Source organism: Dromiciops gliroides, chromosome 1, assembly GCF_019393635.1.
Source record: "Dromiciops gliroides isolate mDroGli1 chromosome 1, mDroGli1.pri, whole genome shotgun sequence".
Lineage (NCBI taxonomy): Eukaryota > Metazoa > Chordata > Mammalia > Microbiotheria > Microbiotheriidae > Dromiciops > Dromiciops gliroides.
Genome location: NC_057861.1, coordinates 296,421,593 through 296,441,707, shown reverse-complemented (window position 1 = coordinate 296,441,707; position 20,115 = coordinate 296,421,593). Strand labels below are relative to the sequence as shown.

Here is a 20,115-nt window from a genome sequence, read left to right as displayed (position 1 = left end):
ACCTATGACTGTGATAATTGAATCATCTATAAAGGAAGAGGCACTTAGTCCCAAATCTAACACAAACTAGCTGTGTAACCTTGAAACCTCTCTGAGCTTTAGTGTCAGTAACTATAAAATGGTCTTCTGAACACTCTCTGAGGAAGCTAAGTGGCACAATGAATAATTGGGATTAGAGTCAGGAAGCCCTGAATTCAAATCCTGACTCACACACAGTAATCCAGCATTGGCTCTATGGCCTTCAGTGAGAGAACCCTCTTCTTTTCATGTTGACTTAATTCAACTTTTGAATAGTTCCAATAAGGTTTTCTTGACATCAAGTCTAAATTTGCCTCTTTTAACTTCAATTTATTGTCCTGGTCCTATCTTTTCAAGGACAAAGAGAACATGTCTAATTGCTCCTCAATGTTACAGCCCTTCAAATACCTGAAAGTGACTATCATGTTCCTCCTAAGACTTCACTTTTTCTAATATCTCTATTTCCTTCAACCAATCTTCAAATGGTAGAGACTCATGTCATTCTGTTTTCCATCCTTTGTTCTTATTAAGCATCCTGTTTGCCATCTTTTTTTCTTACCCAGATCCATACTTCTATCTCCTCCCCATTACATGAGTTAAATGGCAACATGGTACAGTAGATATAGAGTACCATATAGAAGGTAGGGTTTTAAACTAGTTTAAATTAGATTAACGTCTTACTTATGACAAATACTAACTGTGTGACCATAGATAAATCACATAATCTCTCCATGCCCTCAGCTAACTCTCTAAAGTAATTGCTGCAAAGGATTTGTCGATTTCATCTCATTAGTAGAGAGAGTTTCCATACTGGGAGTCTTCACACTGATCAATTCATAAGTATGAACCACCACCACCTCCCCCCCGAAAAAAAGTAACCAGTTATAGTAGCAGCTTATTATAGTTAACTTAATCTCAGTTAACTTCTTAAATAAACAGTTTTCATTACATAAATTATAAAAAAAAATTTGCCCATGATTGTATATATTATCTCAGTGATGTTGAATGCTATAGCATTCTTAACAGTGGCATCCCTTTGCAAATTCTACATTTCCATGACATTCTTGAGTTTTTAAAAAGTTTCTTCATTTGTTCAAGTCATTCAACAAGTATGTAATGTGCTCCTAATATGGAAGTAACTTAGCATGGTGCCTCATATTCTGAAAATACAAATAAGTACCAGACTGCAGCAGCTGGTGGCATAGTGGACCTATAGTCAGGATGACCTGAATTCAAATCCAGCTTCAGATGCTTACTACCTGTGTGACCAAGCCACTTAAAGTTTTGTCTGCCTCAGTTTCCTCAACTGTAATCTGAGGACAACAATAGCACCTACCTCCTAGAGTTGTCTTGATGGCAAACATAATTTTTGTAAAGTGCTTCATGAATCTTAAAATGCTATATAACTACTAGCTCTTACTCAGGGTCCTTGGTGGCAAAAAATTTACAATCTCATTGGAAGACAAGAGATCATACAGTTAAATCATGATTCAAAACCCAAGTCTCTTATTTAGTTCTTCCATCCCCCCAAATCACTAAAAGATGATTAATGGTCTTGGTTTTATTGAGTAAACATAGTGAATTTTCCTTCTAAGCTGTTTGTACTCAGTCAATAGAGAGTAAATTCCTCAAGGTGCTAAAGGGTCTAGTAAGAATTATTAGTGGCTAGATTAATTTAATCAGTTCCATATTTTTAAAAAGTGAAATCAGTTATTTGACATCATGTAAAATGAGGAATAGTTTGAATTTTTCACTATTCAACAAGTTGGTCCACTGGTTCCTTCACACAGTTAGACCATTAATAAGGGTTTATAAACTCCGGTGGCTATCACCTCCAGGATTAAATACAAATTCCTCTCCTTCATAACTTGTCCCCTTCCGTTCCAGACTTCTTACACTTTACATCCTTTCCCACAATCACACTTACTCTCAGATCCAGTGACAATGTTTTCCTTGTTATTTCATGAACAAGATGCTTCATCTCTCAGCTCCAGCCTGTAATTCTCTTCTTCCTTATTGCCTCCTGACTGCCAAAGCTTCCTTCAAGTCCTAACTAAAATCCCATCTTCTACAAGAAGCTGTTCCCAATCCCTCTTCATTCTACTGCCTTCTCCATTAATTATTTCCTTTCTATCCTGTATATAGCACTTTTGCATAAATGTGTTTGCTTGTTGTCTCTCCTATTAGATTATGAGCTCCTTGAGGGCAGGGACCATCTTCTGCCTGTATTTATATCCCCAGTGCTTAGCACAGTGACTGGTATACAGTGAGTCCTTAACAAATGCTTACAGACTGACTGATTGATTGCCATGGCCTACAAGAAATCAACAAAAGAATCTGTTTCTCTTCCATGAAGAGCAAAGAAACACAATAGTTGTTCCTGCAAATACACCACAACACCATTAATGATTCATATCATCTTTCATATTCAAACTTCTCCACCTTTAAAATACTTTTCTTCCCATACATTATCATCATAAAACTATATATTGAGTACTGTAGTGGGAAGAACATTAAATTAGAAACTGAAGACCTGGATTCTGATGCTGATTCTGCCAAACAATTGCTGAATAACCCTGGGAAAGTCACCTAACCTTTCTAAACCTCAAGTTCTTTCCCTGTAAATTGAGAGATGTACTAGATGCCACATGAGGCCCACAATATTTCCTAATGCTTAAATTCAATTAATTAATTAATTAGAATTTAACTGGGAAACATTTAACAAGATAAGTTTAAAAAAAAACATAGATAATGTGAATGTGTTTTCTAAATATATGCACCTTCAGGGATCATTATGGGTGGCTTAGTGGCTTCCATTTCTACTTGATTTTGACACCACTGTACTAGATGATTTCTAAGATCTCCTAAAAACTCTAAAATTCAATGATTCTATAACCAATCAAGCAAAGCACTATGGTCAGATAACCATGGTAACATGGAGTCCCTGACTCCAACCAATTTTAAAAGGATCTGCAATTCTTTAAAAAAAATAATTTTAACTGGAAAAGCCTGGAGAATTATACTTGATCTGGGATTCAGAATGTGAACTGGGGCAGCTAGGTGGCACAGTGGATAGAGCACCAGCCCTGGAGTCAGGAGTACCTGAGTTCAAATCCGGCCTCAGACATTTAACACTTACTAGCTGTGTGACCCTGGGCAAGTCACTTAACCCCAATTGCCTCACCAAAAAAAAAAAAAGAATGTGAACTAAAAAATCAAAAAGAAAAAGTCTAGATGGTCTACGTGCTAAGAAATTTTAATAAAATGATAAACATTGAAAACTTGTCATGGACAAGTATGGCAAAACCTACTTGTTGTAATTAACATAAGGGCAAGCTTCATGTCAGAACTCAAAGGTATGTTGACTTAAACTGCTCAAGTATTAAATTTGTAGAAAGAGTTAAACCATAGTGTAAACATCCCAGCCCTCTGAGAAAAGCCTGGGGCAGAACTCTGCCATACTAAAAAGGAAACAGCCTCTTGAATTGGGTAGGACAAAGTACACATTTGAAGACGATTTAAATGATTTTAAAGGTGCATTTGGAAATTTGAAAAAAAATATATTAGCTAAGTCTTCATAGTAATTCAAGTTTTACTGGACTATACATTTTCCAAAGTGCCTGCCAAAGGTTTAATTGTATCATTTCACAGCTCCAGTTTTATATTGAAAACCTAACTGAAAACTTCAGTTGTTGAAATGGGAAGATGATGTTGAATTCTGTATTTTACATTAAGCCGTGAACTTTAAAAGCAGAGGTCCCCATTGTTCTCCAGAACTGCTGCTGCTTCTTTCCTTCCTTCTCTTTCTTTTCTTCTCTCTTTCCTTCCTTCTTAATTTTTCTCCTTTCTTCTTTCTTTTCTTTCTTTCCTTTCTTCCTTCCTTCATTCTTCTTCCTCCTTCTTCTCTTTTATTCCATGAGTATTACATACTTGCATTATCCCCAAACCAATAACATATTTCGAGCCCCAAAAGTTCTCCTGCTAAATTCATTTGGGAAACACTATTCTAAAAGCATTAGGATCCTAAGCTGAGATCCTAAAATCTGTACCTGATATTTTTGCCATGCATTTGAGATGAAGGTTCTATGTTCTTAGATGGAACTTATTCAAGAGAACTTTAGTCAATAAATATTTTATGGATGAATCAAGCTTGTTTTACCTCTTCTCTCCTCTTGCTTTCTTTTGGCAGAGCAGTAATTAAGGTGAGGTCTTTTGTCTCAGAATACTAATATATCCATCTCTACCCACTGACCTTGCATCCCTCCACTGTCCATACTCCATAGGGAGATAACCATCCCTACATTCCTCACCTCAGCCCTAGACAACCATTCTCAGGGTCCTGTCTCCTCTTCCAGGGCCTGCTTTGCCCCATGCCATTGTCATATCTTTCTCCATGCATGGCCTTTAGGAAGATTGGTAACCATTGGTAATAAGTTATCAATTTTGCAATGGATTTTAAAGGATGGACTTTCAAGGGGACAGACTTCCCCTTAGTTCAGTGTGATGGTGGGCTACATTCAATCAATTAATGAATCCACAAGCATTTAAAGCATCTATCATGTGGCAGGTATTGCGATAAGCACTGGGAATACAAAGACAAAAACAAATCAATCTTTACCCTTAAGGAGCTTATTGGGAGAGATGTACATATATAAGTACATAGAAAATATATAAACCATTCAATTGAATTTGCCCTAGGTGCTGGAATTCCTAGTTATAGCTCTGTTTTTGAATCCTTTTACTGCTTGTTAACACCTCCAACAGAAGATTGTAGGGAAAAGCAGATAAAATTTAAATCACTGCTATTTGCTAAAAAGATTTTGCTGAGGCAGATGTCTGAAACTGTCTATGATTGAGGGTCTTTTTAGACTTGTCTGTTTACTTCAATTATCCATGATAATTTCATCCTCCCACTGCTGTGGTTAATCAAGCTCAGGCTCATGCATGTCATGGGCATGAATATAGATGCTGATCATGAGAAGGTTGGCCATAGGGTGATTAATTTTTCAGTCACAGAAACTGAAGGAGATCATAGACACAGAGAGGGGTTGTGATTTATATCAGTAGAGGACATACCCACATTAATGAAAACAAGTATCCTTGAATTATTGAAACCACAGATATAAATGGGATCATTCTGAATGCAGTTTCTACCCCTGCCAGAGAAGTGTGATAAACTAAGAAAACACAACTCTCTTTGGTCCCTTCCCAGTCTTTTCATGGCTAGTCAAATACTTTTTTCTTTATTCTCCTGTTAATATATATCTTGCAAATGATCTGTGAAAGTAGAAGTTGCTCCTTTACAAATAATTAAACATAAAGCCATGAAGTTTTTTTGGAAAAGCACTAGCAACATTAAATCAGTCAATTAATCAATTAACAAGCATTTAATAAATGTAAATAAATGAGCTAAGCACTGGAGATACAAAGAAAAATCAACAGCCACAACATTCAAACAGTTTACATTCTAATGGAAGAGGAGGAAATAATATGTATACAAACAGGTAAATATACCATTTAGGACATATCTACATTGCTCTCATATCTGCAAAAAGGAATTTTTTTGAAATGCAAAGCATGTCAAGCTGTCCAGGTCACCTGAAATGAAATTTACACTTACATATAGATACTAAATAGAAAAATCATAGAAACTTTCCACAACTAATGAAGATGTATAGAAAAGTCTGAGGGCAGCTAGGTGGCACAGTGGATAAAGCACTGACTCTGGATTCAGGAGGACTGAGTTCAAATCCGGCCTCAGACACTGGAAACTTACTAGCTGTGTGACCCTGGGCAAGTCACTTAACCCTCATTACCCCACAAAAAAAAAAAGAAAGAAAAGAAAAGAAAGAGAAAGAAAGAGAAAGAAGGAAAGAAAGAAAGAAAGAAAGAAAGAAAGAAAGAAAGAAAGAAAGAAAGAAAGAAAGAAAGAAAGAAAGAAAGAAAGAAAGGAAGAAAGAAAGAAAAGTGAGGAAAACACAAGCTGTTGCATAGTACTCTCATTTAAATAACAACAGTGATGATGATTATGGTGATGATGATAGCTGACATTTATAGCATACTTACTGTGTGCCGGGCATTGTGCTGAGAGCTTTATAAATAGCATTTCATTTGATTCTCACAACAGCCCTGGGAGGTAGGTGCTATTATGATCCCCATTTTACAGAAGAGGAAAGTGAGGTAAATGAGGTGAAGGGACTTGCCCAGGGTCACACAGCTACTAAGTGTCTACTGCCAGATTTGTTCTTAGGTCTTCCTAACTCCAGTCTCAGTACTCCAGACAATGTGCACCTAACTGTTTCCTCAGTATTAATCCTGATTACTTTAAAAATGTAAAACACTAACACAAATCTGTGAAGAACACCTACCACTATTCAAAATCAGAATGAATATTAAGAGAAGGAAGTTACAGAAATTCTGCTTCTGAAAACATTGACCTGTCAAAAATAACACTTAAAAGAGGGCAGGAAAGAAGGAAATTCCAGAATGTTGCTGTATGTTCAATTTTATGAACACTTGAAAAAGAAATAGGTGATCACTAAGAGCCAGTATGAATTCAATGAGAAGTTAAGCCAAAGTAACTTTATTTCCTTTTCTGATAATAGCCTGGTTAGGTTGGGAGAATATCATGGACATACTGTGAAAAAATAATGGGGTTTTGGGACTCTCAGAGGCCCCCACTTGAGGGCCTAACTCTTCGGCCTTGCCTGACCTTTCTTAAGGCCAGTCCATAGTCAGGAGAATTTCAAAGGAAATGTCATTGGACCTTGGACTGTGAATAGAGGAAATACAGATTACAACCACACCTACCAGAAAGCCTTTCCCTCCAAATGGTCTGTCCTCTGGTCTCTGACCTCAGCAAGTACTGCTCATGGACCACCCTACAGTCCAGTAAACCAAGAGATTTGAATGATGCTAACCAATTAGCTTGGAGCAGTGTGGAAGGGTCACCTCTCCTCTGGACTGCAGGGAGCTTATGCTCTCTCACACTCTCACGCTCTCTCTTGGCTGGTGACTCAGAGGAGGCGGCCTCACTGAGTTCTATCTCTCCTTTCTGAGCTCTCTGAGCCACATGCTATCTCTTTACTAATATTTGATGTGCTTTAATAAATGCTTAATGCCCCAAACTAGTGCAATAGCCTCTAATTTATAAGTAACAACATATTAAAAACCCCAGCTAAACTCCCTAAAACTTGGGACAGAGATAGGCACACCCCTAAAATTTCAAAAGACACAATACTATAGCTTAATTTTTTTTCCTTTTTTTTTTTCTTTTTTTTTTTTTGCGGGGCAATGGGGGTTAAGTGACTTGCCCGGGGTCACACAGCCAGTAAGTATCAAGTGTCTGAGGCCGGATTTGAACTCAGGTACTCCTGAATCCAGGGCCGGTGCTTTATCCACTGCACCACCTAGCCGCCCCCAATACTATAGCTTAATTTTAAGAAGGTATTTAATAAATCTTCAGATAAAGTTATATATTCAGATGTTTCATCTTAGTCTGGAGATGATTCTGGATTTCTAAAATCTATGTTAGTTCAATACAAGCTCTGGCAGCTCCTACCAACCTGGAAAGGCTTTGAATATGTCTCTATATTTGTCATTTGAGTCCCACACTACTGCAGAGGAGGTTCTAATTAAAAGGCTTATTACTAATGATTTTTTTTCAGTTACAGTAATTTTTAAAAACCCATCTTTTAAGAAAAAGAGGGTTTTACAAACTATATTGCCAGAGGAAATGCCTACACCAACAAAATGATGGATCCTTGGAACAGTTGCTCTCTTCTAAGAGTTGCCTAAGAAGGGGGTAAAAACATTGCCCATGATTTTTACAATTCTTTTGGATTTTTCCTTCTTTAAGATTTCTTTAGTACCCTTAAACGTGTTATCTCATTGTTTCCTCTTTATTGTGGCAACTATTTTGTGTAGTTTTGATATCTCTAAGAAATGGTGATAGTGACAGCATCTTTAAAATATTTACCTTCTATTTTTCAGAGTTGACACCTTGTTTAAACCAATATAGCATATTCTCATCTTTATTCTTTATTCTAAAATGATATTTAATGTGCCCCTTGATCTAACTAGTCAAGCATCTGTATTTACACAGATTTTTCCTGTAAATATTTATTCAGATTACTATTAAGAATTAATAGCTTTAAATGGCACTTAGACTTTTGGAACATCTTAACATGGCACATCAGATACTGAGGTAAGATCAACAAAATGGTGGTTGCATAATAATTGCCAATGAAAATAGATCACTATAAAAATGCTGGCAGGGAGGCCAGCTAGGTGGCGCAGTGGATAGAGCACTGGCCCTGGAGTCAGGAGGACCTGAGTTCAAATCTGACCTCAGACACTTGACACTTACTAGCTGTGTGACCCTGGGCAAGTCACTTAACCCCAATTGCCTCAACCAAAAAAAAAAAATGCTGGCAGATCTGTTCCATTTTGTAAACTGCTGTCCACATTTGGGTTTCATTTATGAATATTATTGTTATAATATGACTTCACTGGATCTTGTGTGAAATTCTCTGTATGCTGATTTTCTGAACTTATTTCCTGTTTTGTGAGGAAATACTATTTGCATACTTCCATCATTGACCAATCTATTTTTTTTTTACAAGTGGGCTTATACTCCAAACTGGTGTTGCCCCCATCTATCATCCCATTGCCTAAAGATAACATTCTTTTGACTAACATCTGACAAGTCTCCCATTGCAATGTAACTTTATATTATCCCTTCCACATCCTCTTTTTACCAAAATTTCCCCAAATGCCTCCCAAATTCACTGTGCTTTCACACTTCTGAACATTTGTTCATTCTGTCCTTCCTTCTTAAAACACCTGCCTTCCCTATATATTTTGCTGAATTCCTATCCATCCTATAAACCCTAACTCAAATGCCAATTCCGCCATGATCTATAGTCTTAACAACCTATTTTCTCAGACATCATATAACATTTTGTTTCAGAACGCTCTCATGAATTTATCATGTAAGTCTATGTATGTGTCTATCTTATCGCCACCACCACCACCACCACCCCCTTGCCCAAAGAAAACAAAGATTTCATTTTGTCTAAGTATTGTATCTTCTCCAGTGCCTTGCACTGGACTCTCCACATAGCAAGTATCTTATAAATGTTTGTGGAATGAATTAATAAATTTGATTAAATGCTTGTTAGCTAAGATACTTTCTATGCTCTTTCAGGTCTCCTTATAGCAACTTTTTTGTATAGCTTTATTTCTCTAAAAAATGGCAGTAAGCCATCATCTTTAAAATACCCATCTTCCATTTCTTAGGTGACAGTTTGTTTAAGCAAATGCAGTGTCTTCTCATCTTTATCCTTTCTTCTAGTCTGGTATTTAATTTGTCCTTTGTTCTAACTAGTTAGTGAACTGAATATATAGACAGCTGATTCATAAATGACTGCTTCACTTCTATAACCAACCATATCCTCTCTTTGAAAATTAACTTGATTTTTTTGATTCAGTGTCCAGAACCTTCTGACTCTTGGTAGAAAGTATTCATGATGGAAGGATATGAGTTTTCTGAATAGTTTTTACCTTTATCTTTTTTCATTTCTTGTTTCCAAATTATATTTCCCAAAATAGATTTCACTACTCTTCCTTGGACCTATTTGTTTGTTTGGGGTTTTTTGTTTGTTTATTTGTTTTTTCGGGGCAGTGAGGGCTAAGTGACTTGCCCAGGGTCACACAGCTAGTAAGTGTCAAGTTTCTGAATCTGGATTTGAACTCAGGTCCTCCTGAATCCAGGGCCAGTGCTTTATCCACAGCACCACCTCACTGCCCCACCCCTGGGCCTATTTGAATTGGAATCACTGAGCATCCAGCTCTTTGATATATTAGTTTGGAGAATGTCAGTTTCCTTATAGAATTCCCCTGCATTTTGATACCATTCAAGAGATGTTTGTACATAAGATACTATTATTTTCATGTTGATCTGAATGTAGTTGTAAGCAGTGAAACAACAAAGTGTTGCCCATGAAATGGACCAGCATGGAATTATAGAACACTAGATTTGAGACAGAAGCTCTGATTTGACTCCTGGCTGCCTGTGTGACCTTTGACAAATTTCTTAACTTCCCTGACCTCAATCTTTTCATCTATAAAATGAAGAGGCTAGACTAGATATCCCTAAGGTGCCATTGTGCTCTAATGTTCTACAAATCTAGTCCTTGTTAACTTTGTATATATGATAAAAACAAGCAAACTTTTTTTTGTGGGGCAATGAGGGTTAAGTGACTTGCCCAGGGTCACACAGCTAGTAAGTGTCAAGTGTCTAGGGTCAGATTTGAACTCAGGTCCTCCTGAATCCAGGGCCAGTGCTTTATCCACTGTGCCACCTAGCTGCCCCAACAAGCAAACTTTTTATGTCTTATTCTCACATTTACAGTAAAAAAAAGTCAATAAATGCTTATCATTTCAGGAAGAGGGAGGGGAAGGAAGGAGGGAGAAAAATATGAAACTCAAAATCTTATAAAAATGAATACTAAAATTGTCTTTACATATAATTGGGAAAAACAAAATACTATTAAAAAAAGAAAGTCAATAAAGATGTTCAGTTCCTTCATTTGTGAAGCAACTCACTGCTCATTGCACAAAGATGACATACTAAGATCATCAACAGTTAAATTAATGTCCACAGATGATCCAATAACAATTTGGTCTTAAGAATCTCTATCCCCTTTTCTGATATTACACTAGTTTCACTGTGGAAACAAAAGAAGATTGCATAGGATTAAGGACAGTTTTATGCTTTTCTGTCAGTTTTATGGGTTGTTGTGGCCAACAAAATCATTAGCTTTTGTCTACCCATCAGCATCTAGTGATGAACCTCTCTATGCTTACCTAGACTAGCTATCACATATCACTAGACTTGTATTCAAAACACTACAACTTTGGAAGAATTTGTGAGAACAAGTGTTCTGCAGGCTTAACTTTCAAGAACCTAGGGTCACCTCCATGACTGATGATGCATAGTTTGACATAGTTGTCAAAAATAAAACTCATTCTGGGATACATAAATATAAATATTGTGTCCACATCAAGAGGAATAATAATCCCATTGTACTTTGTACTTTTCAGACCATATGTGAAATAGTCCATCCAGTTCTGGGATTCATGCTTTAAGAAGGAGAATAACAATGCAAAAATGGCCAGAATGAGAAAATTGTGGGGCTTATGTCATATGGAGATCAGTTGAAAACACTTTTTAGGAGGTGGGGTATTTGGAAAAGAAAAGATTAGGCATATCATGAGGAATTATTCAACATGTGGTTAAAAGCATACTAGACTTTGAATCAAAAAATAACTGAGTTCAAATTAATCTTTAAAATGGAGAATATTATATAGTACCCACTTCAAAGGGTAATAAGGAAAGCATTGTATAGTTACTATAATAATAATGATAGCTAACATTTATGTAGTACTCATTGCATACAGACACTGTGCTAAGTGCTTTACAATTATTATCTCATTTGCTCCTCACAATAATCCCCATTTTGCAGATGAGAAAACTGAGGCAAACAAAGGTTAAGTAACTTGCTCAGGGTCATACAGTTGGTGAGTGTCCAAGGTTAGATTTGAACACACGTCTTGGTGACTCCAGGTTCCATGCTTTATGCACTGTGTGGCCTAGCTGTCTGCTTTCAAATATTATTAATATTACTATTAATATTATTGCCACAAAACAGCACTCACTCTGGAATTAGGGGAATTAGGTACAAATCCACCCTCTTAAGGTAACTTGCCTTTTTTGCCTTTATTTATCTTCCCAGTACTCACCACAGTGCCTGGCACATAGTAAGCACTCATTAAATACTTTTTGACTGACTGAATTACTACCTGTATGCCCACAAGGAAGTCATTTAATGTCACTACATTTCAGTTTCCTCATCTATAAATGATGGGGCTAGAGAGGCTCTGAGATTCCTTCCAGCTTTAGCTCTCTGATCCTAGGAATACTAAGTACTTGAAAAGCTATTTTGTCTAAAGGAATTAGTCTGCTCAGTCCAAGAGAGCAAAACTAGACCCAATAATGGGTAGATGCTAGAGAGAGGCAGATTTTGGCTATTCATCATAAAGAGTTAACTGCCTGACAGAGACGTCCAGTAATGGACTGTTCCCTGTTACTAGAGTTGTTTAGGAAGGCACTGTGTGGTCAAGGAGATCGTTGTTTGGGGAAGTTGGACAGTGCTGTGTGACTTTGAAGAGTCTACCATTCCAAGTTTATTTCTAAGTACTCAGAGATATGACTCATAAGGGAGCATGTCCATACCCACTGTACAAAAGAAAGCACAACACATGCTGTTGTCATTGACATTTCGAATGACAATGTCCAGAAGAAGTAAAAGATTTTTTTAATACCAGAAGTTTGCCGTTGCTATAAAATAGCTGTACTAGATAAAAGGCAAGGAAGTCTCTCTTTTTTAGTATCATCTCAGGAAGAAACATTAAGGAATCTCTGACCACCTGAAATTCGTGAAAAGATTAATAAATCTTATTCCAACTTAACCATTTTCACATAGAGCAATCTTTGGAATGCAACAGGGGATAGATAGCATAGCACAGGGCATCTAGTTGATTAAATGAAAATTACATGTAATTGCCCTTTTAATGATGCTGCTGATCACAACTGTTGCTATATATGTGAGCATTTGTTGCTGACAAACAAAGAAAAATTAGTCATGATCAACAATTATCTCCATGTTTTGACCTGGTACTAAGCTCAGTCTGAACTAGGCCTTTATTCCAACAGACACTGAATTCAAGTGCATACTCAGGTTTCAGCTTCTGGAATAAAGAATGCATTTTAGCTATTCCCGATGCTCCATCTCTTCCCCAATCATCTCATCCTAGTAGACTGTCTCGCAGAGTCACTCCCTTGTTCATCATAGTAACACATACAGTTAAAGTTCCCCTGATTTGAGGCCATTGCTGTGAAGATCCTTTGCAGATACTTTGTTAGTGTGGACATGGGGCATTAGAGGCAGTGTAATACAATGAAGATTGCTGTCTCTGGGTTGGAGGACCTGGATTCAAATTCTATTTCTGATTCTTATTCTCTATGTGACTTTACTCAGATGACTTAATCTCCCAGACCCTGTTTTCCCATCCACAAAATGAGGGGATGAACTAGATGACCTCTGTGATTCCTTTCAGCTTCAGTGCCATGATTCTATGATTCTACCTGGAGAAGACTAGGATGAGTTTTCTCTAATTTTTGTCTTTCAAGAGTAAGCCTGGGGCAGCTAGGTGGTGCAGTGGATAGAGCACCGGCCCTGGAGTCAGGAGTACCTGAGTTCAAATCCGGTCTCAGACATTTGACACTTACTAGCTGTGTGACCCTGGGCAAGTCACTTAACCCCAATTGCCTCACCAAAAAAACCAAAACAAACAAACAAACAAAAAAGAGTAAGCCTGTTGGAAGCGGCTAGGTGGCACAGTGAATAAAGCACCAGCCCTGGATTCAGCCTCAGACACTTGACACTAGCTGTGTGACCCTGGGCAAGTCACTTAACCCTCATTGACCTGCCCCCCCCAAAATAGTAAGCCTTCAATTTATTACTTGAAGAAGCAAGAGAAAAATTTGGTAAATATCAAATAAAAATGGTATTTTTAGGATATATGAATATATATGAATAAATAATCTCACCATACTTGGCATTTGTCATATCACATGAGAAATATTCTGCCTAGTTCTGAGAGTAATACTTTAAGAGATAAAATGTCCAGGAAAAATGGCCAGGATGGTGACAGCTCTGGCTTTATGTCATATTTTTAAGATGAGTTGAAAGAACTTGGGGTATTTACAAAAAAAGAAGAGCACCTATTGTGATCTAGAAATGGTTTCAAAAGCCATAGTCTTTGCTTTTGAAGGCCTTACAGTCCAAGAGAGATCCCTTGCCTCTTCATCATAAAGAACTTTTTAGTAATTTAGGTGGTCAGAGATCTGTAAAGAGACAGACAAATGTGTATATGAGTGTGGAATAAGGGAGAATGGGGAATTTTAGGAACTCATCAAAGTAATATGTGTATTAATATAGGACAGCTAGGTGGTACAGTGGATAGACTGCCAGACCTAGAGTCAGGAAGACTCATCTTCCTGAGTTCAAATCTGGCTTTCAGACACTTACTAGCTATGTGACCCTGGGCAAGTCACTTAACCCTGTTTGTCTCAGTTTCTTCATCTGTAAAATGAGCTAGAGAAAGAAATGGCAAACCACTCCAGTATCTTTGCCAAGAAAACCTCAAATGGGGTCACAAAGAGTAGAACATGACTGAACAACATATTAATAGTTATTAAACGTTAAGATAATAATACATACAAAGATTGTGTAAGCACCAAGAAAATGAAGAGTAAAGCAGTAATCCCTCAGATAATCATCATCAGTTAATACTGATATATTGTGGGGGTTTTCCCAATAGGCTAAGATAGAACTCTTCCTTTTGGATTAACTGCTTTAATGCCTTTCAGTAAATATTTTCATACACAAAAATAAAATAGAAGCCAACATTACAAGTGTTAAATATGCACCATAATATTTTGACAGCATGGGAGAGTGAAACATTATGAAAAAAGTGAAGTTTGACCTTAGTACATATTCCAGTTCTTATTGCATTATAAGACGGGGTAATAGTTACACAGAAGCTTCTGGTGTGATTAGCAAATTTCAGGGAGAAGGTACAGTGTTTTCAGGTCTGACACTATGGGAAAAAACTTGTTCTCTCCCCCCCCCCCTCCCCAACAACAACAACACTTGTGTATGACTAAGGGATGCAAGCATTAATAGTTTGATGGTGAGAACAGAATGATGTATCACCAGCTCTCTTTCCAGCCCTGACAGTGTCAAAGAACAGAGATCTAGTAGTTCTAGTTCTCTCAGTATATAAAGTTATGTTTGTATATGGGTCAAGTAATTTATTTTTTCTGTGCTAGTTTGCACATCTTAAGAAGCATAAAAAATTAAAGAAGTTTTAAAAAACCAGTATTTATGTAGTCATAAAAAAACTGCTCCTGTCCCTTATAAACAGTTTAGTTTATGTGCTTTGCTACAATGTTGGTTACAAAATTATGTTTAAAAAAAGAAAATACATTTTTGTAAAAGTCCCAGCATAATTATGAGTCAAACAGTCACATGAAATTCTGCATTTTAAAAAATGTTCAGGATGAACAGAAAACATCTTTGAGTTGCTGCATTCAAGAATATACCACTTGCAAATAAAAAGCAAAAGGAAAAATCACTTGCACCTCTTAGTGAATCTTTTTACTTATCCCTAGTATTTAGCAACGTTCTTTCTATAGGTGTTGTTAAGCTCCTTTATCACAAAGCATTTATTAAGAACCTACTATGTGCCAGGCACTTACTAGATACTTGGGATACCAGGCAAGAAGTAAAACAGTCCAATGGAGGTTTGCAAAGCAAAAAAACAAATAAAACCTCAGAATATGATAGGCATACTAGGACATTATTAATTCAGAATTCCCTACAAATTATAAAGGTCAAGCAAGCATAAACATTTGAAATCCACCACTTCTTTCTTTTCTTTTTTTTTTCACTTCTTTCTGGATAAGATCTTAACTACAGAGAAGTTGGCTAAATGTGGGTGGATGAGGCACATATAGGTTTCACTAAAATATATGCAGCATGGGTTGCATGTTTGTCTACAATTCCAACTATGGCACAAATCACATACGAGCATGTACACAATTACTTACATTATAGACACACTCAGCCCCTTCTTGGCAGAAAACTGTTTTTACTGTTAGGGTAGTCGGAAGTACTAAGACAGAGGGTTTAAATGAAATCATGGCTTGCTCTGACCTTGGTTCCTGGGCTCTGGCCCCTGGCCCTTAGGGCTTGAAGTCCAGAGGCAAAGAGCTGGTTAGGAATGAGGCCACGGAGGGATGGGACTCGAGCCCTACCTCGCTTATTGTGAGTCCCGTGCTTCTTGGCCAGGGCAAGCTCCCTCTGGATCCTGGATTCCAAATACTCTTGTTTCTTGCCCAGCATCTCCTCGGTCTCCCGGAGCCGAGCCAAGGCCTCCTGGGGGCTGGGAGCGGCCTTGCTCTTGGAGGAGTTTCCCCCTTTGAAAAACTTGCCCAACTTGCTCATGGTGGCGTCTTTGGGGACCCCAAGGCATCAAAGGAGTCGGGGAGAGGAGAAAGGGAGAGACAGGTGGCAGCCCCCCGGGCCACACCTGTAGAACAGGTGATTAAGCTCAATCCTCTCCAGGCAGGCGGTGCAATCTGAGCTCCTAGAAATCAACAAGGTGTCAGGGCGAGGAGTGACACACACTCTCGGGCACTTCCTGACCATCTGGTCCTCAGCCCCGCCCAGGCCGTCCTGCCGTGCAGGCTACCTGTGCTGGGCTGGGGAGAGGGAAGGGCGAGGGAGGAGAGTTTGGGAAGTCAGAGCTGGCTCTTCCGTTTATACCCCCGCAGGAAAACAGATAATGAAGAGCCCCGAAAGAGAAGGGGGGTGGTGAAGCCGCACACTGAGAACCCTGAGCCCCCAACCTTAGAGGCGCATCCCAGAAACTGGGAAGGAATTATGCAAAAGGTACCGAAAGAGCAGTGCAGATATACATGCTTGTACATACTATTGATGTTTGGGTATGCATACATAATTGCGCCTTTCTTCTGGGAAGACATCTTATTTACATTGTGGATGACTTGTAGGTGCATAGCTGGTTGTATATAGTCTCCCTCATTAGACTATGAGCTCCTTAAAAGCAGGGGACTGTTTGTTTGTTTGTTTGTTTTTCTCCCTTTTTTTGTATCCCCAGTGCCTAGGACATAGTAAAAAATAGGTGCTTGTTGATTGACTGTCACCCCTTCCTGACTGCCGAATTAGGAGTCAGAGGACCTGGTTTCCAAAAATATATCTGAAAGCTGTGGTGTGAGGTGGGACAAGTCACTTAAACTTTCTGGGTCTCACTTCAATTAACTACAAAATGAGGGCGTTTGACTAGATCGTTTCGGGGGTGCGTCTAACCCCAAACCTATGATCTCACCTAGATCTGCAGATGCAGGTGTTTCTGTGTATTTATGAAAGCTCAGTTTTCTTCCTCTGTCTTCAGGGGTGTGTGTGTGTGTGTGTGTGTGTGTGTGTGTGTGTGTGTGTGTGTGTGTGTGTGTGTGTGTGTGTGTGTCTTACCCTGTGTGTAGAGAACCAGCACTGCTTTGCCTCAGAAACGTGAATGGGTTCCAGAAGATAACACTCAACAACATGGATTTAGAATGGGATGGCAATCTGCTTTCCAAGTGGCAGGACTTTGGGAAATGTTTAGTTGAATTCATAAGAATTCTTAAACTTTCTATGTAATCTTATCTTTAAAAAAAGGCTAGAATTCTCTTGCCAGCTGAAGTTGGGTCTATTTTCCATCTATTATATACATAGACGTATTAAGAGAGGATAGAAAATCCTAGTAAGAGAGAAACATTATTTTGTTCTTAGTCACTATCTCATTCCCATCATCTGAGCCACCAGCCATGTTTGGTGACATGAAAAGCAAATTGACATTTAAAGACAAAGAAGTGGTCTCAGAAAAGTTGACTTGTCCTTTGTCACAGAACTAAGTAGTATATGATCTGAGATTAATAGGATCCTACATGTAGCTCAGGAAAGAGCTTGAGAGGCCATTTACTACAACATTTTTGTTACAGCGTTAGTACTATTAAAGTTTAACCTGGCCAACTGACATGGGTCTTCTCCTTGAGACACACCTTGAAGCAAGAGAGATAAGCCCATTAGACTGTTACTGAGTGGGTGAGGGGGATGGAGATGGCTCATTGGAGCCACCTCTTGCCCAACTTCCCCCAGCCACCACCAGTGGGGGACGGTCCTTCCCCAATAAGAGAACTTTCCAGTCAGATGATCACCCCAACGGATGACCATCAATCCTCTATAAAAGTATTTGCCTGTCTCCTGCTCGAGGAGATAGGAATCTCAGAGAACCATGTCTCTGTGCCATGCTATCTCCCCTTGAGACTTATCTCAAGTTTTTCCTTTCTCTAGTGCCCAAATGAAATATTATTTTATTCTAATTGGATTTGTGTACAAGAGGGTGTAATTCTATAAAGAGGAATTCCTAAGGACCCCAAACCCCCCACCTATTTCCCCCATAACAATCTTCATTTTTTTTGTGGGGCAATGGGGGGTTAAGTGACTTGCCCAGGGTCACACAGCTAGTGAGTGTCAAGTGTCTGAGGTCAGATTTGAACTCAGGTACTCCTGAATCCAGGGGCGGTGCTTTATCCACTGCACCACCTAGCTGCACCCCATCCCCCACAATCTTCATTTTTAAGATAAGGAAACTGAGGCCATGGAAGGTTAAGTGATTTGCCTAAGATCACATACATAGTAAATGTCAGATATGGGATTCAAACCCAGATCCTCTGACTATCAGATAAGTGTGCTGTCCACTGCACTCTTCCTCCTCCTGCTTCCTCAAACCCAGGTCTTCTCTTTGATGCTTTATTCAATACACCATGTTGATTATGAAACAATCACAACTATCAGGAATGAATGTCCTGCCAGAACTTCAAATGTAACATTTCCAAAACTGAACCCATCACCTCCTCCCTGATCATCTCCAACCATTTCTCTGACCAACAGCTTCATTTCTGTTGAGAACACCCATATTCCCAGTCATATTCTCAGAACCATTCTTGACTCTTCACAATACCACTATATGAGTGAGGTCAAAACCACTCTTCCCATTTTAGCCATGATACCTTAAGTAGGGGAGAACATACCTCTATCAGTGACATAGGCCTTAGACTACATACCAAAACAATCTAAAAACCTTAAAACTAAAATGAAGTTGTAAAAGAAATCGTGTTCAGATAGATTAAGAAAACTTGGCCACATCCCAGGGATCATCTAAAAATTATTAATATAGTCAATTAGGGGTAGATTTCCAGAAATTGGAACAGAGGTCTTTCTTGGCCAGATCTCCTCATTCAACCTATTTTGGCTCAGGATGTATGTTGGAAGCCTTGAAGGGTCTGAAAGATTTTGAACTTCCATTTTTCATTGGTGGGCTAGTAGAATCCCAGATCAACTAAGGGCACCAAGGACAGATGAATATAGATTCACCATGTTTGAGGGGGACTTCTTGAGCACCCTACAAATAAGAGAAAAGAATTTACAGCAACCAGAAGCTATGAGTTACCTCTTTGTCCTCTCTAAGCTTGAGCCCACTTTCCCCTGGACTCTACATGTATTTATGGAACAGTATTTCACTCACTTTTGGGGGAAAATTTTTGTCTTAACAATTATTACCAGACAACTTTGGTAAATGCCCTTCTTTAAAAGCTAATTAAAGCTGGCTGATTAAAATTATTCTCAGCTAATAATATTGGAGGGGAGCAATGATAAAGAGGATCAAACCAATGGCATTAGAGAAAGCCACTCCATTTCCCTCCAGAGGGTGCACCTAGAACCCTGAGGGGGAGATAAAGCCAAGCTCTGGGGACCTGACTCATCAAAGGGATTTAGAGTGAGATAAGTCAATAGGTTAGACCAAAACTATTTAATAAGTACCTACTATGTGCCAGGCACTATGCTGCCTTAGAACTCATATGAGCCATACATGTATTTAATCAGTTCCCAAATTCTATTGATTTAACTTCTTCAATATTCCTTGCACCCATGCTCTTCTCTTCATCCCATTATAACCATGTTAGGCCCTTATCTCTTCTTACCTAGACTACTGTAGTACCCTACTAAGTATTCTTTCATACTTCATTCTATCTATCTACTATCTCCAATTCATCCTCCATGTTAACATTTCATAATCTCATGAAGATATTTTTCTAATTATATCACACTACTACGCAATGGGTTTAATTGGACAAAGTATAATCTCTAGATCCTGTCATTTAAGGCTTTCTACAATTTGCCTCTACCATTCATTTACAGTTTTATTTCACATTCCCCTTTACATATTCTGTTTCAATCAAACTGGCCTTTACTCCATTACCTTTTCTTCCCTCTTCCACTAATAGCCAGCTCTTCTTAAAATTTTCAGAAAATTTACCCTAGATCAGTCTTTTTGCACTTGTATTAC

At 38.3% G+C, this 20,115-nt stretch overlaps 1 protein-coding gene across 2 annotated transcripts in view; it reads right to left on the bottom strand.

Moving 5' to 3' along the window:
- Nucleotides 1-16,356, bottom strand: part of CHMP4C (charged multivesicular body protein 4C) — a 42,873-nt gene extending 26,517 nt beyond the window's left edge. The window contains exon 1 of one of the 2 annotated variants that reach the window (XM_043975887.1): nt 15,965-16,356. In XM_043975887.1, coding sequence (XP_043831822.1) covers nt 15,965-16,154 — 190 coding nt within the window. In that variant the 5' untranslated portion in view covers nt 16,155-16,356. The other variant, XM_043975888.1, reaches the window with a different exon arrangement.
- Nucleotides 16,357-20,115: the final 3,759 nt, after the last annotated feature.